The 24,001-nt window shown below is 36.6% G+C and overlaps 5 protein-coding genes across 7 annotated transcripts; 2 read left to right on the top strand and 3 right to left on the bottom strand.

The window, feature by feature from the left end:
• Positions 1–505: 505 nt before the first annotated feature.
• On the bottom strand, positions 506–5,881 carry LOC121238301 (probable serine/threonine-protein kinase PBL18). Of its 3 annotated transcripts, none has more exons than XM_041135131.1 (9): positions 5,038–5,881; positions 4,696–4,823; positions 4,497–4,594; positions 4,011–4,228; positions 2,751–3,413; positions 2,483–2,631; positions 1,709–1,930; positions 1,145–1,294; positions 506–888 (listed from the first exon to the last, which is right to left on the bottom strand). In XM_041135131.1, exons 1-9 carry the CDS (start codon positions 5,219–5,221, stop codon positions 589–591), a joined length of 2,112 nt encoding a protein of 703 aa, XP_040991065.1. In that variant the 5' UTR covers positions 5,222–5,881; the 3' UTR covers positions 506–588. The 3 variants fall into 3 exon arrangements, with proteins under 3 accessions (XP_040991065.1, XP_040991067.1, XP_040991066.1); XM_041135133.1 differs by having other exon boundaries at positions 5,084–5,879; XM_041135132.1 differs by having other exon boundaries at positions 5,071–5,878.
• A 3,221-nt stretch (positions 5,882–9,102) lies between these two features.
• LOC121239633 lies at positions 9,103–12,783 on the top strand. Its single transcript, XM_041136910.1, has 9 exons — positions 9,103–9,270; positions 9,356–9,490; positions 9,666–9,699; positions 9,801–9,852; positions 10,657–10,752; positions 11,422–11,475; positions 11,611–11,676; positions 12,256–12,334; positions 12,411–12,783. Exons 1-9 carry the CDS (start codon positions 9,214–9,216, stop codon positions 12,486–12,488), a joined length of 651 nt encoding a protein of 216 aa, XP_040992844.1. The 5' UTR covers positions 9,103–9,213; the 3' UTR covers positions 12,489–12,783.
• Positions 12,784–13,789: 1,006 nt separating this feature from the next.
• Positions 13,790–16,200, bottom strand: LOC121239634 (nascent polypeptide-associated complex subunit alpha-like protein 1). The gene is made up of 4 exons (XM_041136911.1): positions 16,027–16,200; positions 15,089–15,173; positions 14,461–14,594; positions 13,790–14,365 (listed from the first exon to the last, which is right to left on the bottom strand). The coding sequence occupies exons 1-4, from the start codon at positions 16,084–16,086 to the stop codon at positions 14,033–14,035; spliced, it is 612 nt and encodes a 203-aa protein (XP_040992845.1). The 5' UTR covers positions 16,087–16,200; the 3' UTR covers positions 13,790–14,032.
• Positions 16,201–17,054: 854 nt separating this feature from the next.
• Positions 17,055–19,974, top strand: LOC121240083. Its single transcript, XM_041137543.1, has 3 exons — positions 17,055–17,306; positions 18,651–19,006; positions 19,093–19,974. Exons 2-3 carry the CDS (start codon positions 18,653–18,655, stop codon positions 19,654–19,656), a joined length of 918 nt encoding a protein of 305 aa, XP_040993477.1. The 5' UTR covers positions 17,055–17,306; positions 18,651–18,652; the 3' UTR covers positions 19,657–19,974.
• A 285-nt stretch (positions 19,975–20,259) lies between these two features.
• LOC121240081 (pentatricopeptide repeat-containing protein At1g11290, chloroplastic) lies at positions 20,260–23,169 on the bottom strand. Its single transcript, XM_041137540.1, has 2 exons — positions 20,583–23,169; positions 20,260–20,541 (listed from the first exon to the last, which is right to left on the bottom strand). Exon 1 carries the CDS (start codon positions 23,095–23,097, stop codon positions 20,617–20,619), a length of 2,481 nt encoding a protein of 826 aa, XP_040993474.1. The 5' UTR covers positions 23,098–23,169; the 3' UTR covers positions 20,260–20,541; positions 20,583–20,616.
• Positions 23,170–24,001: the final 832 nt, after the last annotated feature.

Genomic DNA, 24,001 nt, shown 5'->3' with positions numbered 1-24,001 from the left:
TGAGTTTGATTTGTATGCATGACGACTTTGCCCGCAGTTCTGTCTATGGTCCCACTTCCTCTTTGTACTTGGCAACCACTTGGACTTAGGTCACATTTCGGGAAAGTGTTCTTAAATATTAGGTTCTCTGTTTCTCGTTCACAGAACTTTACATCAGAAATATTGGTTTTAGTTTGCTCCTTACTGCCGTGGAATTTTCTTTTGTGATGGAAGCAGTACAATTGTTTTGGCATTTAATAGACGCGTCGAAGGATCATTATGCTTTATGTAACTGCCCTCTGTTTGAGAGCACAATTAAATGAAAATTTGCAGTATGCACTTAGTAACCGAAGAAACTTTGCGATATATTTGAGAATTTTGAGAATCAAAACTTAAACCATACATACATAACTTAAATAATACATATTGGTGCGCAATATAACATTGGAGTATACAACATTCTCTTTTATTTGTTTATTTATATGAGATTATTAAACAAGCAATTTGTTGGGGGAGGGGGTATCTCTTAGACCGCAAAATAGGATATTATATATTTATTAACTCGGATTAATTATCTATCACTGAAGATGAAGTTGTGGATCATCGTATCTAGGCGACCATCATCTCATCATAAAGTAACACTCTATTAGTTGGAGGCACTCCTGTCTCATTTTCATCTATGTTTTCACCGCCCCAAGTAAACTTTTTAGGCATAGAGGACGAGCTAATTGTGGAAGCAGATGCCATGACAATGCTTCCGTCTTCAGCATGTGATTCAGGGGAGTCTTGCATGCTGCCTTGTGAGTCAGGGGTGACAGGCATGCTGCTGAATGAGTCTGATCGTGCTGGGGAGCAGACTTTGCCACATATTGGGTTGCATTCTATTATGTAATCTAAAGCCCGAACCACCTGTAATATTGAATCATACAACAAACAATGCATATGAGATTCTCTGGGTGATAAGAACGAGCAATGAGATAAATAATTGTCTGTACTATTCAGAATTTTACGAATTCCTGAAGTTAATAATACGCTAGATGCAATGCAGGCATTGGAAAAGGCAAATTTTGGTGATTCAAGCATCTTGAACGTGAAAAGTAGGCAAATTCTTAAATGCCATAGTTTTTGCACCAACATTCTTAAGGCTTGACTCATGCAAACTTACATTATCCATCGTTAACCTCGTATCAGGATCCTTTGAGAGACATTTTTCTGCTACTCGAACCATCCAAAACAGCTGGTGGACATCGTGCGAGTCCACAATCCTCTCGTCAATTAAGGCCGGGTAGTTCTTCTCTTTCAATAGCGGTCTTGCCTGCATATAAAGGAAACATGTGAGTTACTGCTAAGTGTGGCATGCAATGGAATGCTTATCCTGTCATTTTTTTTGTATGCTTTTTTCTCTCCTATAGATCACTGCAACCAGAGCTGTTTGTTCAAAGCAATTTTTCATTGCAAGATTTTTATTTAAGGACTGCATTGTCTCTTTATTGAATCCTCCTTCTCGTTTTCACTTCTCTACCCCCTCAAAGGTAATCTTAAATTTAATAGGAGAAAGACAGGAAAAATACGGGGTCTGCTTTTAAAGGGTTTAAGATTTTCAAAAAAATATGTACTAGATTATCTCTCATATCTCCATGTATTGGAGATAATCAATGTATTGGCACTCTAAGAGAGTATTAGAGACATATTCACATGACTAACAACTTGGAGGCATTGAAGCAGTTACCCATCCCACAAGACTTTTCCCTCCAAGTCTACGGTCAGTTGTCCTCATCCCGGTAATTAGCTGTAATAGAACCACCCCAAAAGCATACACGTCTGTCTTGGTTGATGCTTTCCCACATTCTGCATATTCTGGGGCCAAGTATCCCAAAGTTCCAACAAACATTGTCTCTAATGAGTTATTTGTGTCTTCATGTTGAGTTCTTGCAAGACCAAAATCACCAAGCTAGTAAACACATTTTACATGTTAGATGGATATTGATATAATATTATGCTTTGGCTGCATATTAGAATTGATTAAGGAAATCATATATTGATGTGTGGTAAAAGAAAGGGAAGAATTGCATATCATTTGATGTGCATAACAGTACAATGCGGGAAGCCCTATTTAGAGTACTGTGGTAGGTGAATTTTAGTGTAATGGAAGTGTGCTACGTGGAGTACAGTATAATACAAGTACATTAACAATGTGTATCCTGGCCAGACTGATTTTCTTGGATCCAGTACTTTCAATGGACTGAAGTGAAATACCTAATCATGAAACACATATAATATTGAAATGATTTAGGTAACTAAAAACCATCTGAAGATCAGTAGATGTGGTATGAATTTGCTCGATGCTGTGAATTCGTAAGAGTGATATAGATATTATTATTTCAAGAACAAGAATAGACATCTTAAGTGTAAAACTTAATATTATACTGACCCAACATTTCACTTTATATATATTGCAGGATCTTAAAAACTGATTTAAAAGAACATGTATTTGGTTTATTACCAGAGCTTCGTAATCATGGGTTATAAGGATGTTGTTTGGTCTCATATCTCTGTGGATGACCTTGTTTTTGTGCAGATATTGTAAGCCCTGGGCAACTCCCATAGCTATTTTCATCCTTTTATCCCAGCTGATGGGTTTGCGGCTGTGCTCTGCAGAACATGTGATTAGCTTTCCCTAATTTGTAATGGTAAGTAGCGTGAAAACATCTGTTACAAGTATTGAAGAGGAAATCTATATTAAGGGATGTTTAATTTGATCGTATTCGTACTTGATAGATGTTGATCCAAAGAACCATGGCAGATATATTCATAAACGAGTAGCCTGTGGCTTCCTTCTGAACATGACCCCAACAGTCTGACCAGATTCTTATGTCTGACTTTGCTTAGTACACGAACTTCAGACTTGAATTCCTTCTCTCCTTGCAAGCTTGCATTTTTGTGTTGCTTAACGGCAATCTTCAGCCCATCCATCACTCCTCTGTAGACAGAACCAAATCCACCTTCTGATAGGAAATTCTTTGGGGAAAATCCCTTTGTAGCGGCATGGAGTTCTGAATAAGTGAATTCTCTCTTCCATCCAATTTTTGGTCGTCTATTCTCGCATATAGAACACACGGAGTTAGGAAATTCCTCCTCCATCAGACACTTTTCTGTCCAACCACTTTTGTTGTTTTGCTGTTCATGTGGGCTCCCCAAATTTGATGTTTCTTTTGGACTACTCTCTCGATTCGCAGAAATGGACTGTGCGGATCGCTCTCCTCCTGTTCTCTGTTCCGTAGTTGTGGTGTTTCCTTCCTCCTTAAAATGTAAAGGTGAACACTTGGCCTCAGTACAACTAGAACTTGAGGCTTCACTCCTATGAACTTGCGGTTGACAACCATCCGGACAATGTCCTTTGTCTAAGCTGTTCTTCTGATTATCACCTGGAAATCCTGTAATTAACAATGTGGACTTTGTAATTAGTTGACATGAACAAGTACTGAGTTATCATTAAAGAAGAAAATACAAATTACACATCCATAAGTGGGTTCATCGTGTATACATTTTGATTTTAGTATGTGTGAATGTGTAAATGTCTGAATCAGTTGTATATTGAAAATTTACTAGCCATGACAACTATGCAAAGTTATGTTACCAGGTATCAGGCAATGAAGGGAGTAATACCTTTACGGTAGATACCTTACTAAAATGGCACTTGACTGGTGAAATGAACCTCTAAGAATTCGATTTTGGTTTTGGTGTAACATTTGCTAGGGTTTCATGGAACCAAACCTAATTCTATTTCCATAAAAAGTGACTCCCAAATGATCACTTTATCTCTTACATTTCCAATTAAGTAGGATGTTTCTACTGCAGAAAATGAACTCTCTCTCTCTCTCTCTCTCTCTCTCTCTCTCTCTCTCTCTTCTGGAATATTTATTCATAGAGTCAAATTAATATAGTTGGACCAGTTTTATAGGTTATGGGATTCACCTGTTGACCAATTCTATACCAAAAAATTTCCTGCCACCATGGGTTGATGTACTTACTGTTAGGAGATAGTTCTTCATCTGTGCTGCCTTGTACCATTTCATTATATGGTACATGGACCGCACCGGCACTGATGCTTTCAGTATTCGAGGGTGCGCTGTCCCCAACCCCCATTGCTTTTGGTCCTCTCAAAAGTTGAACGCTGTTGTCGCGTTTCATCCTTGATATACCACACGAAAGCTTCTCCATGAAGTATTTCTTGTCTTGCTTCATCTGCCTGTATATAAACATATTATAGCAAGGCAAGCAGAAATTCTAAACAAAGTATATGATATTCAAAGTGCAGTTATTATTTGAAGATTACTCTGTCCTTCTGACATGTTTTAGATCAAATTATTCTGCAAGTATGAGGTGTAAACTATGATGCTCTGCTACTGGTATGACCCTTTTAAATTATATAAATTATATTATTAACACTATTTTTTCACTTTCATAGGGTAAATGAATATTCAGATTATGAACAGCAGTTTTGGTGTTCAACAGACCTGTCGAGTATCACCCATGTTGCCCTCAGCTTTCTGGCAGCCTTAACGGCAACCACCTTTGGACAAGGTCCTGCATGCACGTCTATATAGAACTCGATCTGAGAAATTTCATGGCCACAAAATTGTATGATCAGCCATTTTATGAATGATTAATAGGGATGAAGCAGTAAAACTATTTCAATACAACTTTCAGGCTGACCTTTTGTGCCTCGTACTCCTCTGAAATTTTCATTATCTCCACATTGTTATGGTACTCATCATTCTTTCCGGCAACCAATTTCTGAACAATTGTCTGGTTCGTTTCATCTACCTTGGTCTTGAATCCCACTGAACATTTAAATGACAATAAAAAGAACAAAAAGAAATGGGAGTAAGGGACAAGAAAAAGGTTAGCAACAGTACCAGTACTTACTTGTGACAGAGATTTCATTTTTACCTCCATAGATGCTTACTTTTATCATTGTTCCAACTGTTTATCAATTGTTATGGTTTATATTTTCTCGTTACGAAGAAGAGAAAAAAAGAAAGCAAAAATGCTTACTGAATTTCCGATGTTTCATGAAAGGTAACGTACAAGGGTTATTAACCTGGTGAAGAACTCCAACAAGGGTAATCACATCTCCAGGCTTTAGTGATAAACCCTTCAGTGCCCATCTGAGTGCGGCTAGACTAACATCCTTTGATGCATCCTGGATCACCACTACCCTCTGAACCTCTGTGGACATGATTTTTTTCCGGAATATATTCTTATATAAATTGGAAATTTCAAAGTAATATGGTAGAGCTAGCTAGAACAAAACAAAGCAGAATGAAGATTATACGCAAGTGATTTTTATGTTCACTCTCATATGAATGCTTATTTATTCATTTCATTGATTCTCTAGCATGCAATGCCAACCGAAACAACATTCCCCCATGTTTGTAGCTCTATAAGGACTATAAGTGCTTGATCTTGGAAGAAAGGCCTTCTCGCAGAGTAAAATATTAGCAGGTGAAAAGAAAAAGATTTGAAACATGTTACCAGGAAAAAAAAAAGGGGTAGAAAATCAGTTATTTTTTCAGAGTCTGATGAACAAGGCAATAAAAAGTCGAGCAAATTATATAAACTATATGAGAGGAAAAGGGTGGCGGAGAATCAGGAAAGCATCTGTAATTTTAGTTTCACCGCATATTCGGATATCCGATCGAGGAATGGGCCCTTGGAGTTCTTCAACCAGATTGTGAGAAGAAGATCTAGTTGGCCTTTGTTTATATGGTGCAAGCTCCTATGCTACACTTCAAACATCATACGACTGTACGTTTGTCTGCAGATTCTTGACGTCTAGCTCCCAGAAATACAATAATTGCTTGATTGAATGATGAAACCAAAGCTCCTTAATGACGTTGTTCCTTGTGTGAACGCCACCTTTTTTAATGCTATTTTGATGTTATCCATCAGCCGAACATGATTATAAAACTCCATTACAGCTTACTCGAAGCTGGTTTTCTTTCTTTCTTTTTTTTCTTGGTTTTTTTGCCTTTAGTAAATGTCTGATATGAGCAAGTTGGCTGCAACCATGCAGGTGATTTCTTTATGAATAATGCTAGCCAATCGCCGCATCTGAACAAACATTCGAATTTATTCTGTCCAGATCAAAAGAATTGTTCAATGATAAGAGTGCAGAACTTAATATAATTCAGAATATCTCCTGGAAAATAACGTCAGAATCTTTCCTTCTGTTTTATGTTTCCTCAGCATCAATTTTTTTCTTTCTTTTTTAACAATTGACAGCCCTTGTGGTCATCACGCTGGAGGCACAAGAAACGTAGTTTTACACAGTCCGTGGTACGGTTGTAGGAGGATGACACTTTGAATCAGTCCGGCTCTTTACCAGCATGCATGCATGATAACTACCCAACTGGTTAAACCTGGCCGGAAAAACCTCTACCAAGAAAATAAAACAATAATAAATTTTATTGTAAAACATAGAATTATTGAAAATAAAATTCTTTCTCTTAAATTTTATTATTCTTAATCACAATATTTAAGTATTTAAATTTTTATTATTATTTTAATAATTAAAAAATAAAAAATAAATGTTAATTAATCTTCATAATAAATTTTGTTATTTGTAATCACACTTGATAATATTGTACATAATTTTAAATAGAGAAATACCTAATTAACAACACATAAATCTTATAAAAATAAATTTACAAACTGATGTGATTTAATATGGTACGATAAATTATAGAACTATAGTTATTGTAAAATAGATCTAACATATTATATGAAGTTGTATTAATTTATAGATTTATATTTGTGAAATCTAATATATTTTTGTAGATTTATTAATAACAGTCTAAAAAATGACAGCATTTTAGATACATGGCTTGAAAACAAAATCAAAAGTTGTCTATTCGAGAATGCTTATGTCAAATGAGATAATGAACCTTCAATTTGCAGTTGGGGACGAATGGTGGCATCTCTCATGCCTCGGCAGTTTTTGGCCATATGAATTGGTACCACATTCAACTGAAAGTTCATTTTCCTCGGTTTTATAAACACAACAAAATTCAACCTGTCTACTTCCATGAATGAATCTTTAATTGTATATTAAAGATCCGTTTACTTTGATTTCTGTAACGAGCAGGAAAATCAGAACATATCATGATATGAATCTAGACCGTCGTTTGGATAGATCGAGGTTCATTTTTAACATACTCTCCAGTCTCCAAGCATGCATTAGTCCATTCTTTTGGGTAGAAAGGGATCATCATATCATCATTTTCCTCGAGAATATGGGACAATGCAAGTGCAGACAAAGGACAACAAGTAATTTTGAGGTAATATTTTTCTTTTCTTTATAATAACATGAGTCCGTGAGTAAATTTTGGCTTTTTATTTACTAAAACCACAAATATATTACAACAATATTCCATTTTCCTCTCTATTCAATAATTTACACTTTCTTATTTCATAGTATAACTTTCTCCAATAAGCTGCCATATCTACACCATATGATCTTCTCGTTCTTTGTGTCTTGAGTTTTCTTTAGTAGTTGTTCTTTTTTCTTCTTCTTTTTTGAGAAATATTTTACTCACAGGTTAATTTTATAAAAATAAATTTATAAATTAATGTGATTTGATGTAATAAGTTAAATTATAAAACTATTTTTATCCAAAAATATATCTAATAACTAATGTATCATATGAAATTATATCAATTTATGAATTTACTTTTGTAATATCTTTATATGAGTGTAACCCTTCAATTTTTCTTAACATAAAAGGTAAATTAGTGATTTTAATTGCAATTTATATACTTGAGACAAATTTTATAATTCAAAGGCAATGTTGTAAAAGAATTAGAAACAAGTTTATTTTGGGTTGCAGTGCAAATGTATAAATGATAATAAAAAATATATTACATCAATATGATGTCATAAATACATCATAATTATCTAAATACTTGATGCTACTCATAAAATAATGATAATTAAATGTAGTACCTACAAAATCATGAAAAAATGAGGCCATTGGCTAAGCAGAGTGAAAACCAACCCTATAAGCACGATTTTTTACCAAAATTGACGCGGGCCAATAAAGGAGAGTTGCATGGAACAACCGATTGTACCAATCGATGGGAAGGAGAAATATCGGCCATATTGAGTCATCAACTCTGACGGTTCTCAATCCTCCTAGCGGCAAGGTTTGTCTAAAAGAGTAAAGAGAGAAAGTGTTGTAGAGGAGAAAGATAATGAGAGAAATTGAAAAATCGGAGAAGAATAAGAGAAGGGAAGAAGATGAGCTCAAATCGAAGTGACGCCATTTGGTTTAAAATCAAACGGCGTCGTTTTACTCATATATTTTTTCTAATATGTTATGTATAAAGTGATGTCGTTTGGTTTAAGACCAAACATCGTCATTTCATTTGTATTTTCTTTTTTTGGTATATTTTAAGTATAAAACGACGTCGTTTTACTTAAACTTAAGTAGAACAATGTCGTTTTAAGTACGATATATATAAAAAACATATATTTATTTAATCAATTGGTTTGACAGTTTGAAGCAGGTTTAAACTGGAATCGAACTAGCTAGTGTCGATTTTAAGGAATTTTTACCATCGACTGACTGGTTCTCTATTGGTTTCGGTCGATTCTATGCTCCAACGGTCGGTTTGCATCGGTGCCGACCAGTTTCTTCTATTGTTATTCAGTCCTATCACTATGCTGCGTTTGAATATTGAACTGAATTGAGTTGAGATGATAAAATATTCCTAGAATATTATTTTTTAATATTATTATTATTTTGTGATTTGAAAAAAATTGAATTCTTTATTATATGTTATATTAAAATTTAAAAAAAATTGTAATGATAAGTTTAGATGAATTGAGATGAATTTAATAACCAAACGAGACGTTACTGATGTGAGATAATATAACTTTTTTAGATATTTTTAAATTATTTTATTATTATTTATAAATTATTTACTATTATTCGCGTATTACTATTTACTCACTTTATCTGCTGTCATACGGCCATCGTGCGCAGGCGAAGCCGCGAAATACAGATCGGAAGGACAATTAACTACCCATACTTTTGCTCACTCAGGAATTCAGGACATTTTTTTTTTAAAAAAAAAGAGTAAAATACCATTGTTAATCCTCTCTCTTTTTCAAGAAGAAAAAAAAAAAAAGAGCTCACTGTCTCTCAGTCCGTCTCCGTCTTTTTTCTCATGTCTGTCGGTCTCAAGCTCGTCAGTCAGCCTTTACTCCTCTATCATCATCACCAGGTAATGCTAACACCTGTTATTCTTCATCTCTCTTTCTCTCTGATTTATTCCTACTATATTTATTTTCCCTTTTTTTGGGTTTAAGGGTTTCCATGAATTCTCCTGCGTGAGCATTCACAGGGTTTCCAGGCGATATTGGTTACACAAATCAAACAACTCCTCGGTTAGTCTGCGCCGTTCGCCAAGACCCAGAGTCTGCTCAATCAGCGGTGATGATACTGTGAGCATTCCATTCTTCCTCTTCTTTTTTTCTTTCATTGTGGCTGAAATCTGTGTAAAGGAATAGAATTTGGTCGTAATACTATTGTTCTTTCATGAGCTTGTTCCTTTATTAGGTTTTACCGAACGTTATTCTGATAACAATTGCTCTCATTTTTCTTTATTGGGTGAGTTAGGATTATGGTACATCAAATGCTTCGAACTGTGAAGGTAATTGGCATCATCAACTAAAATAATTCGAAAGCGACTCTGTATATTTATGTTTCGTTTACTCGAGATAAAAAATTCACATCTTTGCATTTCTCTTGTAGGTTCCACGGAAAAGAATGAAACTGGTCGGGGAGGACCACTCACATTCAACGAGTACGTACTACTTGCCTTTCGGTATTTTAGGGTCAATACTTAGAGACTACTGGTTTTTTGTTAATGACACGATGATGGCGAATCTGTGTTTTTGTTCCAATGCATCCAAAAGGCAATTAATGGCTTGCATACATTGTTTAAACTCTCTAGTCTCTACACGTTGTGAATGTGGTCGACCGAGAGAGAGTCATTGGATTACTGATTATGTTAAAAGTTTAATGCAAGATTAAATGGACACCAAGCTCACACGAACATATAGCACGAGTATTATTGTCACTTCAGCGTTATCATTCCAATTATTATTATTTTATATCAACACAGTCTGCCAGCGATACAGGAAATATGCCCAAGAAGATGTACTTCAGCGAGGACTACAACACCTTCTCACTTCCCGTCCTGGCTTCCTCTTGACCCCCTTGAGTGCATAATATCTCATTGTTTCTTTTTTTCCCCCCATGAGCTTTCTCCGATTGAGTTGCTTTTGTTCTCATAACATAACCTCTGTCAGTTTCTTCTTTTCTTTGACATTATAAGAACCGAAGAGCCCAAGGAACTCATGTTTCAAATGCTCTATTATTGGACAGAAGCTCATTATCACTTATCTATTTCTAGCTATCAGGATTTTCTTCATTTTTTTTTTTTAAAGAACAAGGGAAGGTATGAAATGCAAAGTAGGCTGCGTGTCCATTTTCTTGGTTTCTTGGGGAATGACATTTTACCATATGCTTGTCTAACTACCTTGGTTTCTTGGGGATGTCATTTTACTTATGGTAACAGTTTATTTTTGTTTGTTCAATTTGGCAGCATATTGAAGAGATTAAAGAGATATGGGATTTCAGGAATATTGTCCTATGGTTTATTGAATACAACCTACTATCTCACAACATTTCTCATAGTTTGGTGAGTGAAATAACGTGTGTGCCAATTATTATTGTTCCAAGTTCTTTCGCTGTGCACAATAACATCAGAAAATGTCTTGGCTAGTTTGAACTTCCAATATCCTGCCCCAAGGATAACATCGCAACAAGCTACAAGTTTTATTTTTTTTGTTTTAGGAAATCCAAAGGCACTTTCAAAGTAATTCTTTGAGATACTTGACCATTTAGATAAGCATTTCCTGAAAATGTCCTCTTTCCATATTATTTTTCCTAATCCTATTGTTTGCTGTTTTTTGTAGCATGGATTACACTAACCTTCCGCAAAATTTGGAGAAATATTGAGGACTTTATGTTTATAGAAACAACACCTTTTATGTTCTCGGAACAGTACCGAGAATTAAAAAAATAACAACAAAGAAAAGGAAAGTAGAAATGAAATGAAGGAATATGTCTCAATACAAATAGCATTCAGATTTCTATTTTTTTTTAAAGTTGATTTACTACTATAATTTCCCAATCAACGGTGATTCAAGAATCATATGACAAATGGTACTGGAAATAGTAACTTCTTTGAAAAATCAATAGTGAAATGTTCAAAGAAGGTGCCTCACTTTTTATTTATATTACACAGTATCGCCATGAAGGTGTTCTGAATATATTAGATCATAACCACAAGTTGCACTGATTCTAGGTTTCATATTGCTCCTGCACCCGGAAGGATGGGCTATCTCGCAGCTGTTGAAAGGTGGCTAGTAATATATCAATATTTTCTAAGGAAGAAAGGAACCGATATATTACTTATAAAGCAGAAATGATCTAAAATGTCAATAACTCTTATAAAAAACTTCAATGATGACCTGAAACTTTTGGTCATTTGCAGATTCCTCAAAATAATGGCCATGGTGTGGGCTGGAAGCCAAGTTACTAAACTTATAAGAGCTGGCGGGTAAGCTGCTGTAACTCAAATTTCTTGATAATTTTTAAATATTTATGAACACCATGGTGTTTCTACATTGTATCTGGCGGGTAAGACTGATTGAAAGTTTTTTTAGATCTCAAATTTTGTTGTTTCATTTCACTGTGGGTCAAATCTCATATCATAATTGGTGGGGGAAGGAGAAAGAATTTTGGGGGGGGGGGGGGGGGGGGGGGGGGGGGGGGGGGGGGGGGGGGGGGGGGGGGGGGGGGGGGGGTAGTTTCTGTCTATTGGGTCCATCTTGAATTTAAGGAGTCAACCATAAGTGTACTTGAGACAGATTCAAGAACACTACAGTTAGAGAAATGGGGAAGCTCCCCATCTGTTGCTGTTGACATGCACTATTTCTTTAACGTAACAGGAAAGATTGTTTCTTTTTAGTCAGCCATAATTCATTATCGGAAGTAAGATGTAGAGTTAGATGCTGATTAATTGGGTTTGCAGGCATGTTAAGTGCAGGAAACATTGTGTAAATTTTTCTTCTTTTGATGCTAGAATATAGTTTCAATGCAACAACCTTTTGATTCTAACGTGGTGCTTCTTTTGCAGGGCGCTTGCTCTTGCACCATTTGTTGACAGAGGATTGTCATGGTTCACTGACAAATTTAAGTTTGAGTCTCAAGGGAAGGTAAGTATCCCTGGAATTTCAGTGAATTATTTATGTTCTACAATTACAAGCATCTTGTTCTTTTAACTGTCTCCAGGCTTTCATGGTGATCGTTGGATTTTGTTTCGGACTGGCTATCATGCTATTTTTAGGCGTGACAATGCTTTGGGCCTAGAGAAATATCTCACTTAACTAAGTGGACGGAACTTATTTTGGAAAAAAGAACACATTATACAAAGATCATGAAGTCATTTGCTTACACTTAAATTTCAAAAGGTTAGTGAAGCACCAAAAAAAACTCCCGAGCTTGTCTTTCCATGATCTTAATTCATGTCCAGCATTTTATTTCATTTTTTTTTACAAATCAAACTTTACTAATGATCCAAAATATGTATGGTAGGAGTACACAGTATGTATTCATGAGAAACACCCGGCAAATAACAAATTTCTCTGCTATACCATTGACAATACTCAAGACATTTATTGCTGAAATTCACTAAAATGAGAAATATGTTGCTCGTTTATGCAGCAATCCATCCACATTTATCATTAAAAACGAGAAGATGATGTACTTGTTTTGGCAAGGATAGAAACGTTGTAGAAAACAGTGGTTATGAATAAACTTTTGGTACGCGTTTAGATTCATGGAGTAGAAACGATGTTCAATATTTTCTAGGGAATGAAAATTAATAAAACAGGCGAACCTTCTATTGCTAAATAGAAATAATCTGGAAGTAGAAAAGTCTTCTTTGGCTAAATACATAAGAAAATTCATGAAGATTTACTTCACATGATTATGGAAAAGTAGTATAAAACTCCTTACCAAATCTGAAACTTGAGTTCATGGATTCTGCATATAAAAGATATCAAAGCGCTTTTTGATGTGCTTGTTCTAACACTAAAGTGTACAAGTAACACAATGGTGGCTTTCTTTACTTGTTGCTGCCTGGCAATTAAGCATGCACGATCGAATGGCAAGATATATCGGGTCGGCAAGAGCACCGATACGATACGAGTCGTGCAGCATATATACTGTCAATGACACATATGATATTCAATTGGCCGAAATTGCCATCCATCTCTCAGAACCATGCAATTTTCAATTCTATTGGTAAGGCATATATGAAGTGGCCCTTGAACTGTATTAAGTTTAGAGGTATAATGAAGCAGGAATATGGGAAGTGAAGAGAGACTCGGGGCAAGGTCGTTAGCATGCAAGAACATGAGATGATTCCAACCCAAAAGGGCTGGGGATTATAGCACCCTCAGTCCTCTAAAATTACAAACACACGCACATATATAGATAATAAAAAAAAATCTTTAACCTTCAAAAAATTGAATATATCGTCTTGATTACAGAAATATAACTTTGGATAGAGATTAATGCACCGCACAAATACTTCAGCAAGGCGGTACAACATTTTCAAAAAGAAAGAAGGTTTCAAATAATTAAAGGGCTGTTTAAAATTGCGCAACTTTTGAATGAATAGGATCTAAAGCGTAGTCCCCGAACTTGAAATCGGACACGAATAGAGAAACACGGGCTCCAATTTACCACTCAACAATGCATTCGTCTGAGTGGTTTGCTCGTACAAACGCAGAACAAAGAAAAAGAAAAATTCAATAAATTGAAAAAAGATCCAAAACCATAAAGTTCAGGTGATCTAGAAACCACGGAACTGCAAAATCCTCGACATAAAATAATACTAAAAGCTTCTCTCAGTTGGTAAGATCCATGATGGCTGTAACTATGTCCCCATCTGCAACCTTCAATGCTCTCACAGCCTTTGACCTAGAGACCCCTGCCTGTGTCATCACCAACTCAATGTCCTTGGGTTCCACCCCCGTCTCATCTACTTCTTCATCATCTTGGGCCACGGCCGAAGACTCAGGTTTGGAAATCACATGGCTGAGATCAGGAGCCTTGAACTGCTCTGCAGCCTGAGTCTGCAGTTGAGAGCTCAAATCCTCGATCTTTGCCTCCCCAAAGATTACATATGTATCTGAAGTTGGACTCTTGAAAACATCCGGTTTCGAGATGACAAACAGTATCTGATTTAAGCAGCAGTATAATGTTAGGCAAAAAACAAAGACTAAAAATGGAAAGCATAAAAAAAAAAAAAAATCGTAGTTGAAAAGGCACCAACATTCTTGCTTTTTTTGACAGTGACCCTGCTAACTCCTGCGATAGGTTTCATGCCAAGCTTCAACATTGCTTTCCGACTTTTCTTTTCACTTCTGCTTTGCTTTGACCTTCCACTACCGTCTCCATCAAGTTGTCCTGATTATATTTATTAAACGGATTGAAAAAAGGAACCATTATGAAGAAATCACAATGAAATAAGACAAAACACAGACATAGAGACGATAACACATATCAGGTTAGACGCACGATAGAGGCAAACGAGTGACGTGAAACAAGATAACACAACTACATAACTCGTTAAAAAGCAGTAATTTTTTCCCCAAATCCTTGGTCTTTAATATTCTTATCGGTCGTTTTCACAACAAATTAGTCTTAGTGGAGCCAAGACCTTACACTTCACCAATTCTTATAGGAAGACAGGTGCCATAGATACATACGTGCTACACCATGCAATATTACTTGATTTCTCTTAAAGCATTCCTAAGTATAGTAAAAAGGGGTGAGACTTTATATAAATATGTGTGCATGAGCAACTCACTAGTGCCACCAAAATCAAGAGAAACTAAGGATAAATAAAGAGCATAAACGAGGAAACAAAGACACCACCACAACATTTGCAGTGAACTTACCCTCGGCTTCATCGTCATCCTTGTCGTCGTCGTCATCATCTTCTTCATCATCTTCGTCTTCATCTTCAACTAGGGGCTCGTCAAGCTACCCACATAAAAACAAAAATTTAAGTACTAGAACCAATAAAAAGAGAAAAGGCAGCATGTGCGATCCAACCCATCAAAGGTTTTTCCCCAATCTGCATAATCCTAGAGCACCCGACACTCAGTCCGTCTATGACTGCTTAACTAGATAATTAATTAATTAACAGCTAAGAGATTTTATTACCTGAGCTTTCCTTAATCAGCTGACCTTACTTGGTAGCCCCAACAGGTAATATATACAATTTTTTTTTCTTTTTTTAATCTTCGTCCCCACACCATTATGACTATCAGTTCTATTTTACACTCTCGAAATATATTCCGCATACAATTACTATCGAAATTATGTAGGTATATAAATTATAACCAATATCACATCACAAACCTCAGATATACAATTTCCGATCAGTGTAGCAGTATAGCTTCCAAAGTCACTGACTTCTTAGTTTCTAATGCTCCTACATAAATAGGGCATATTCTACTTTGTAATTGACAGTTGAATGGATGAATAATACCTATTTTACATATCAAAAAAAAAAAAAAAAGTTTCCAAAGTCACCAATCCGTCTTACATCCTAAAACTTATTTACGTGTACTTATATCACTAAGTGCCCTGAAGAAATTAACTGATTTCTATTTTCCAACATCATTTCTATCAGATTGTGAGCAAGAAAACGGTTGGGTAAGAAAATCATTAAGATCTAAAGCGCATATAGCTATTTAAAAGCACCAGCAGAAAAGAAAAGGAAATCTTGGAGTAAAAAGAAAGAACATTTTCTTGCCCCAAGCGATGCTGAATCATAAAACTAAAGAGATCTAACATGTTACTTATTATGGAGAGAGAGAGCGAGAGATACATCGATCTTTTGCTGTTCGAGATGGGCAGCAAGGAGTTCTTCCTGGGTTTGAGCAGTCATGGCTGGCTTTCGTAGAAAGGTAGTGGGAATTTTATGCAAAACCCTAAAACCCCAAAATCGGATGCCCAAGGCAAAGTGACTGAAGACAGAGAGAAGAAAGGGGAGCTGATGAAAATGGGATTTTATATAGTCACGGCTTATGATGACCTGAAATTACGACATTGACATTGTTCCCACGTCTCGAGTCTCAACAGTCAATTCCCTTAAATTGAGCAGTAGATGGTCAGGCCACGTCTAAAATCTGAAATCTGAATCACTATCATTGATCCACAACAATGCCATCAATTTCTTTACAAAAATAAAAACTATAAAGATAATTAAAATCTTGAGTTTTGTATAAAAGTTTTTATTTTTTTAAAAAATAATAATACTATCATTTATTTTTTGAGTCGAGGAAGTGATCGAATCTAATATCTCTATTTTAGAGGTATGGTTGTTATGCCTTCAAGTTATATGCCTGCAATAATACTATCATATTAATTCATTGTAAAATGAGTTATAAAATATTTATATCTATCTATAAAAAATTAAAATATACCACTTTCGGTTAAAATAATAAAATAACATGTTTTTCAACATTTTTTTTTCTTTAGAATGAAGAAAGAACTTTACAAATTAAAAAATTCATAGCCATTTCCTTTAATTGCATCTACATGTGTTTTAAAATAGAGAAAAAATATTTATAACTGTGAATTTTATAATTACTGCGTAATCATTTTGAAAAAAGTAAATAAAACATAAAATCTACATAAAAAAATTAATTTTTTAATAATAGACTCTACTCTTTTTTAAAGTGATTACGCGATATTTACGCACTTCATAGTTATACATAGAATTACTCTTTAAAATAATGCATATTTTAATATGGATTATTAAAGATTAATTTCTTTGACTTTTGCTTTGATGGCGTCTAATGATAGGTCTGTCGTGTATCCTAACGGACCGTAGTGCACTGGAACTGTTGGACCCAAGTACACTTTTCTCTCGTAAGCGTTTGGTTTTCGAGAAAGTGCGGGTCGGGAAAATTTTCAAACCTTTTATTTTCTCGAGAAAAAGAAACCCTAACCTCTTGATGTACCGTCAGAGTAGTAGTCCTCTTCCATTTGCTTAACGCCGTCGCTGTATCTCCCGAAGATAAGATGCAGTCGGAACCGGCGATCTGACCGGCGAGAAAATTCCACCACTCCTAAGATCGGAATCTCCTCTCTCCGTTGACTCGGGTATCGCGATTTCTCTCCATACATACTTGCATTCGTATCTGGTATTTACTTGTATAAGTATGTATGTATGCATGCATGCATGCAGTTTGCTCCTCTGTGTAGATGTTTATTTATTTATTTTGTAGCTTTCTTTTTTAAAGACCTAAGTCGGGGGTGTTGGTGTGTTGTACTAGCTGCTTTCATTTTCATTGCGTCATTCAAGTGTTAGCATTTGCCGGGTTTTAGTGGGGGCTTTTCTCTCTGTGTGCGTGTTATCTTTGTATTTGGGAACTTTCAAACATCATTTATTGGGCATGGTAGAATAATTTCACGAGACGAATTCTTAACAATTTATTGCTATTGTTCGCGTGATAATTGTTCCTTTTGTGCGTTAACAAGACATGGACCGACTAGATGTTCGCAAAATGCTGTAATTACTAGCAAGATACGATACGAGATGTACTTCAATTGTGTTTGTAGATAGAAAATAATTGTGACTAGGCTCAATGCCAAGCACAAGTTGTTGAGGTTAGCTTAAAAATTTTGATCAGCTGTATTGAGTTTGCTCTAGCAGTTTTTTGTTTGGCCTGTATGGTGTTATGGTGCTGTGTCCAGCGGAGGGTGTGAATCAATTTTTTGTAAGTGGATACCAAGTCAATTATGGATGAGTTGAAAATTTTCAAATAACTAAAAACTGGGAGTTTCAAGTATTATTCTACCATACTGCAAAAGGGAACCAAATGCTGAGCATTATTTTGTAAGATAAGTGCCTTATGTTGCGCCTTACACTACATCAAAGGTGCAGCGGTGGTGATTCCAAGCTAAGTGCCTTAGGCTGCACTGGTTATTATCTTTATCAGCTAGAAGTACTTGTTATAAGATTGAGGATAGCTAGTCATTAGTCAATGAAGGAAGAGACACAGTAATGATTTGAAGGTTCAAGCAAGTTGGGATTTGTGATAATTTGTGGGCCTAAGTATCGTAGGGCCTAGGCATCATTTTTTAGTTTTATTTGTTAAAAGTAAAATTAATGCTGGGTTTTATTTTTTCACTGGATTGAGTGTCTCTAAAAAAATTTACCTTTTGCCTTTATGGTATCATCAAGTTTATGTGATAGAGAAGATGGTGGTAGATTACATCACAGATGTTGATTGTGACCTCTAACTATGCCATGTACTAATACATGATCCATGTAGATGATGTTGGGCTATGATACTGCATTTTCTCTTGTCTTGTGGGATGATGCAGTCAATCGTCTATCACTCAGTATTTTGAATTCTGCTTTTGTCATATGGCACATAATATAGTTTAAATTTTTGGCAAGTAGATGCCACAGAATATAGTTATCTGTATTTTCCTGTTCAGGAATGGAGCAATATGCCCAGCATGGACAGAGAAGGGATATGAAGCACAAAGGAAGGAACGTGGTATGGTCAATCGCAATGGACAAGTGCCTTATTGAAGCCCTTGCTGTTCAAGCTAAAAACGGGAACAAAATTGACAAATGTTTTAATGAAAATGCTTACACTGCTGCTTGTATTGCTGTGAACTCTCGCTTTAACTTGAACTTAAATAATCAAAAAGTTGTTAATAGACTTAAGACAATTAAGAAGAGGTATAAGATAATGAAGGATATGCTAAGTCAGGATGGATTCAGGTGGAATCCACATACAAAGATGATTGAGTGCGACAACGATGATCTTTGGAAGAGATATATTGCAGTAAGTAATTTATTTTTTTCCTGTTTACAATATGTTTTGCTGTTATTTACTATATGCTGGTTGGTGTTGATCAATTAATTAAATAGGCACACCCTGATGCAAGAGGATTTCGAGGTAAACAGATAGAGATGTATGATGAACTAAAAATTGTTTGTGGAAATTACCAAGCCCCTAGTCGCTGGGCCAAGATGAAGGATGGAAACCATCCAACAGAGATAAAGAATTGTGATTATGACTCTGCCTCATATCTTTCCCCAAGTTCAGAAGACCTGAGTGAGACGGATGGGACAGAATCATTTACTGGAACGCCAGAGTATGCTCAGATGCCAGATGGTACTCAAGATCCTCTGATCCAGCCTGTCAGACAACTTCCAAAACGCTCTCGTGGCTCAGATGCACTCCAGGATGCAATGCTGGCAGTAGCATCAAGCATTCGGCGCTTGGCTGATGCAATGGAGCGAAGCAAATGTTCAATTGATGCCCATGAGCTACTACAGGCAGTGATGGAGATCGATGGCTTAGAAGAGGCCAAACAGATGTATGCTTTTGAGTATTTGAATGCGGACCCTGTCAAAGCCAGAACCTTCTTGACATACAATGCTCGAATGAGGAAGATATATTTGTTTCGACAGTTCTGGTGGTGGAAATGATTGTAGAGCCGAGTCTTGCAGCATTTTGGGTATATAGCGTATGATTTTGTGGCTGTCTTCTGGATATTTGCATTGTTTAAAACATCTGTTGTGGATGTTTTGTCTGGTGAATGTGTAGATATTAGACATTCACATGGTGAATATAACTGGCTAGAAGCTGGGTTGAAAAGGAAATTTTGGCTTCCCTTGATGCCTTGTTTGGAAGCGTGTAGTAGGCTTGAGAAGATTTATTTTCTTGGTTTTACATCTGTAAGAGGTCAGGTACTCCCTTGTGTTTTTTTCTAAATTTGGAAATAGTTGGTGGAATTCTCTCTTTCAGCCTAATGTGCAATATAACGTGCTTATTGACCACCAAAAACTGTTTCGAGCCATGGCATTGAAGCCTTCTGAGTCCGACTTCATTGCTTTGTTCAAAGTCGTTTTTCGAGTTTTATCGGGTGTTCATTCATTGGAGGGTAATTAGCTACTTCGGTTGAGCGTTGCATGCAATTGTGACAGGTGCCTTCCATATGATTTCAGCTGTGCTACTTGTAACAGAGTGAGCATGCAGCAGCAACTAGAACCGAAGGACTACCATGTATCACTGTTTAAACGTAAGGAATCGCCGCAAGGACTAAAGATTCATTAGAGAAGTCAATGGGAAGCAGCAAAAGTACATGAAGGATTCAATCCTAATCTTCTTATCTTATGATAGCAAGTCAACTGAATAAAATGAACATGACAAGATGAAATTCAATTACGTTATTTGGTGACACAAATAGCAGCCCTGCTTCCAGATCTATTTTTTTGGCCGTTAAGAAATTCGTTTGCACTTTATTGGGCATTGATGTTTCAGGATTACAGCAACAACCAAACTTCATGCTAGAACCCTTTTATCCATGCTAAGGCCTCGTTCCTTGAAAAGCCTTCAAATGTAGATAGCACAGGAACACCCAAAAATTAACATCTGTGTGATGAACATTACCAATAATCTCCACAGGAACAGGTTCCATTTCTGAAATGGTGGAACCGATGCATGTCACGCACTACGATTTCCCGACCAGTCACAAGAGAAATGTACTTGGTTGCATTATGGCAATCGCCACAAACTCGAAGGTTTTTTCGGATGTGTATGGTTGTACCAGGACTGGTATTTAACAGTGCAAACGAGATAGCCAGCTTCTCACTATGGCTATTAAGCAACTGCTCCTTAACATCATCCTCCACATCATGAATCGAATTGGTATCAGGCACGTAACCAGCAGCCTTAATCACCTCTCCCAGCTTCTCAAGAAAAGCATATATTCTTTTGGATTGGGGATGCCTCGTGCTTCCAGAATAGAAAGAGTGAACCTCATTTTTGAAGTCCACTAAACTACAGCCAGGTGTTTTTTGAAGCCCCTTCTTCTCCATCATGGTTCTCACTTTCGCCATTTTGTCCCACATTGAAGCTGTGGCATATATATTAGAGAGGAGTACATGGTACCCACCCTCATCCGGGTTTAACTCAAACAGTTTCTCTGCTGCCTTCTCCCCCAACTCAACATTTTTATGAATTTTGCAAGCGCCTAACATGGCACCAAATACAGTAATCCCAGGCTCAATAGGCATCCCTTGAATAAAATCCCAAGCCTCGTTGAGCTTTCCAGATCGACCAAGAAGGTCAACCATAGCTCCATAGTGATCCATGGTGGGCTTTAAACCATAATCTTTCTTCATGCTGGAAAAGAGAGAGAGTCCCTCTTCCACCAAACCCGAGTGGCTGCAAGCGGAGATAACACATAGAAAAGTTATGTCATTTGGCTCGATGGTTCCCTTTTGCATATCATTGAACAATTCTACAGCAGCTTTTCCAAGACCATGTGTCCCATATCCATCTATCATGGCATTCCATGTTGTCACATGCCGCTCCTGCATCATATCAAAGAGCTTTCTTGCAGTGTCAATAGCTCCACACTTACCATACATGTCGACAAGAGCAGTCACGACAAAGACATCTTTGTCCCAACAAGTTCTTATTACAATTCCATGCATCCACTTTGCTTGTCGTGTGACTGACAACTCGGCAAGAGCAGGAATCACACTCACCATCGTAAATGAATCTGGTTTTATGTTTTGTGATTGCATCTCACAATAGTGTCTCAGAGCCTCATTCACCCGTCCATTCTGAGCATAACCTAATATCATTGCATTCCATGAGACAAGGGTTTTGCCCCGCAAGTTTTTAAATACTTTAGCAGCAAGATCCACTCTTTTACATTTGCAATACATAGATATCAAAGAGTTCATGACAGAAACATCAGATCCAAGTTTCAATTGATCCAATAATTCATGAATGAATTTCCCCCGTGCAAGATCTCCCAAATCAGCACACGCATGTAGGGTTTCCATTATGGTGACATTGGTTGGTTCAAACCCTTCATCCAACATATTCTGAAAAATTTTCATTGCTTCCTCAGCATCCCCATTTTGTCCGTACCCAGCAATCATGGAATTCCAGGAAACAACAGTTCTTTGTTTCATCCTATCAAAGATTAAACGAGCAGTCCCCACTGATCCACATTTTGAATACATATCCACCAAAGCGGTAGAAATATTTACAAGTGATCCAAACCCAGCTCTCACAACATACCCATGGATTGAATTTCCAATCTTCATAGAACCAATATCTGCAGCAGCAGGCAAGATAGTAACCAATGTGATCGAATCAGGCTTCTGCCCTTCCTCCTGCATCCGTAAAACCAACTCAAACGTTACTTTTGGCAACCCATTTTGTGCAAATCCCGCAATAATCGTGTTCCAAGATACTAAATCCCTTTCGGGCATTCTATCAAACATCTTATAAGCTTGATCGATCTGTCTACACTTTGCATACAAGTTGACAACCCCGGTCATTGCGAACACATTGGACGCATACCCATTAGTTATTACCTGCCCGTGAATCTCTTTACCCTTCCTAAGGTCCGTATTGTCACCGCAAACTTTCAACAAATAAGTAAAATTATAGACAACAGGCTTGACATCATCAAGCTTCATTCGACAGAAAAACGACACAGCACTGTCTAACGAGGAGTTCTTGGCATACCCTTTGAGCATAGTGTGATAAAGCGCGTCGAGTTTATCTTCGATGGGCTCGAAAACACGAGCAGCTTCGTTTACGCTACCGTAACTGCAGAACAAGCTGACGAGTTTGGTTTGGAACAAATGCTCATTGTAGAGGCCGTTCTTGACGATGGGAGGAATAATTTGGTGAAGCTCTTTCAAGGAAGTGCAGAGCTCAAGGAGTAGAGCTGAAGGGTGCGTATATACATGAGCAGGAATATGGATTCTTGGTGACAGAGTGTGGAAGACAGTAGATGAAGAAGAAGAAGAAGAAGAGGGGCTTGACCTGGAGGGAGTTGGCGGAGCTTTACTGGTTGTGATGGGGAGGACAGGTGTGAGATGCGAGAGGCTGGAGCTCATCTTTCTCGCAACTCTACATTTCCTGTGTCCCTTCGAGGATGGAGGAATTTATAGCCTTTTTAAAAAAAAAGGGGTGGATGAAGATACTTTAGAAATGGAAAACGACAAATCGGAATAAAACAGTGGGTGCAATTTGCCTCATCAATACAAGTTCTAACACACACACACAAATATATATATATATATATATATATATAATTCCATTTAAAAATATTTACATCTCATGTAATTCATAATTTGATTTAAAAAATAAAATTTAAAATATAGTGTACAAACTGAAGACTCTTAATAAGTTAAAACTTTCAAAATTTAATTTTATAAATATATAAAAATTATACGTAACTTGGATATTCTAAAACGGAATGCAGTCGACAGGGCAAGTTTGGAGGGTGGGATGAGACACAAAATTCTCATCTCATTTCATCTCATCTCATCATTACACATTTTTCAAATCTTCATACAAAATATAATAAACAATTCAATTTTTTTAAATCCCAATTCAACTTTTTCAAATTCCAATACAATAATAATACTAAAATATAATATTTTAAACACTAAAATAAAACACAAAATTCTCATCTCACCTCCCAAACCTACCCTGGTTTCCTCCTCCCAGTTTCTCCCTCATTGTCTCCTTTATTTCTTCCAAAAAAAATAAAAGAATATGTATGTATGTATGTATTTGAGTAAATCTTCTAATCAGTCATTCTGCTAAAGGGCTGAAAACAATCTCCAATATTTTTTTGCTACGTAGGCCACCCATGGGGCTAACTATGGGACCGCGGCGCACAAACCCTCTCATTCGTCTCTAAAGGATGTCTGTATAATTGACTCTCTTGTATGATGAAGAATCTATCTTCATCAACTTTGGACAAGTACACAATGAGAACAACTATCTACTAGC

Source organism: Juglans microcarpa x Juglans regia, chromosome 7D, assembly GCF_004785595.1.
Source record: "Juglans microcarpa x Juglans regia isolate MS1-56 chromosome 7D, Jm3101_v1.0, whole genome shotgun sequence".
NCBI lineage: Eukaryota > Viridiplantae > Streptophyta > Magnoliopsida > Fagales > Juglandaceae > Juglans > Juglans microcarpa x Juglans regia.
The sequence above is the reverse complement of the archived record's forward strand: the minus strand, read 5'-3'. Positions and strand labels throughout refer to the sequence as shown.

What these genes read in the sequence shown, in the direction of transcription:
- LOC121238301 (XM_041135131.1), bottom strand. Translation starts at nt 5,221, where the DNA reads ATGTCCACAGAGGTTCAGAGGGTAGTGGTGATCCAGGATGCATCAAAG. An exon ending in CCCATGATTACGAAGCTCTG is followed by an intron (nt 1,931 to 2,482) that starts GTAATAAACCAA and finishes TGTGTTTACTAG; the next exon opens with CTTGGTGATTTTGGTCTTGC. An exon ending in GGAAAAGTCTTGTGGGATGG is followed by an intron (nt 1,295 to 1,708) that starts GTAACTGCTTCA and finishes CTTTATATGCAG; the next exon opens with GCAAGACCGCTATTGAAAGA.
- LOC121239633 (XM_041136910.1), top strand. Translation starts at nt 9,214, where the DNA reads ATGTCTGTCGGTCTCAAGCTCGTCAGTCAGCCTTTACTCCTCTATCAT. An exon ending in ACAACATTTCTCATAGTTTG is followed by an intron (nt 10,753 to 11,421) that starts GTGAGTGAAATA and finishes CACTGATTCTAG; the next exon opens with GTTTCATATTGCTCCTGCAC. An exon ending in AGTTTGAGTCTCAAGGGAAG is followed by an intron (nt 12,335 to 12,410) that starts GTAAGTATCCCT and finishes AACTGTCTCCAG; the next exon opens with GCTTTCATGGTGATCGTTGG.
- LOC121239634 (XM_041136911.1), bottom strand. Translation starts at nt 16,086, where the DNA reads ATGACTGCTCAAACCCAGGAAGAACTCCTTGCTGCCCATCTCGAACAG. An exon ending in TCGAACAGCAAAAGATCGAT is followed by an intron (nt 15,174 to 16,026) that starts GTATCTCTCGCT and finishes TTATGTGGGTAG; the next exon opens with CTTGACGAGCCCCTAGTTGA. An exon ending in GGATGACGATGAAGCCGAGG is followed by an intron (nt 14,595 to 15,088) that starts GTAAGTTCACTG and finishes AAATATAATCAG; the next exon opens with GACAACTTGATGGAGACGGT.
- LOC121240083 (XM_041137543.1), top strand. Translation starts at nt 18,653, where the DNA reads ATGGAGCAATATGCCCAGCATGGACAGAGAAGGGATATGAAGCACAAA. An exon ending in TTTGGAAGAGATATATTGCA is followed by an intron (nt 19,007 to 19,092) that starts GTAAGTAATTTA and finishes TTAATTAAATAG; the next exon opens with GCACACCCTGATGCAAGAGG.
- LOC121240081 (XM_041137540.1), bottom strand. Translation starts at nt 23,097, where the DNA reads ATGAGCTCCAGCCTCTCGCATCTCACACCTGTCCTCCCCATCACAACC.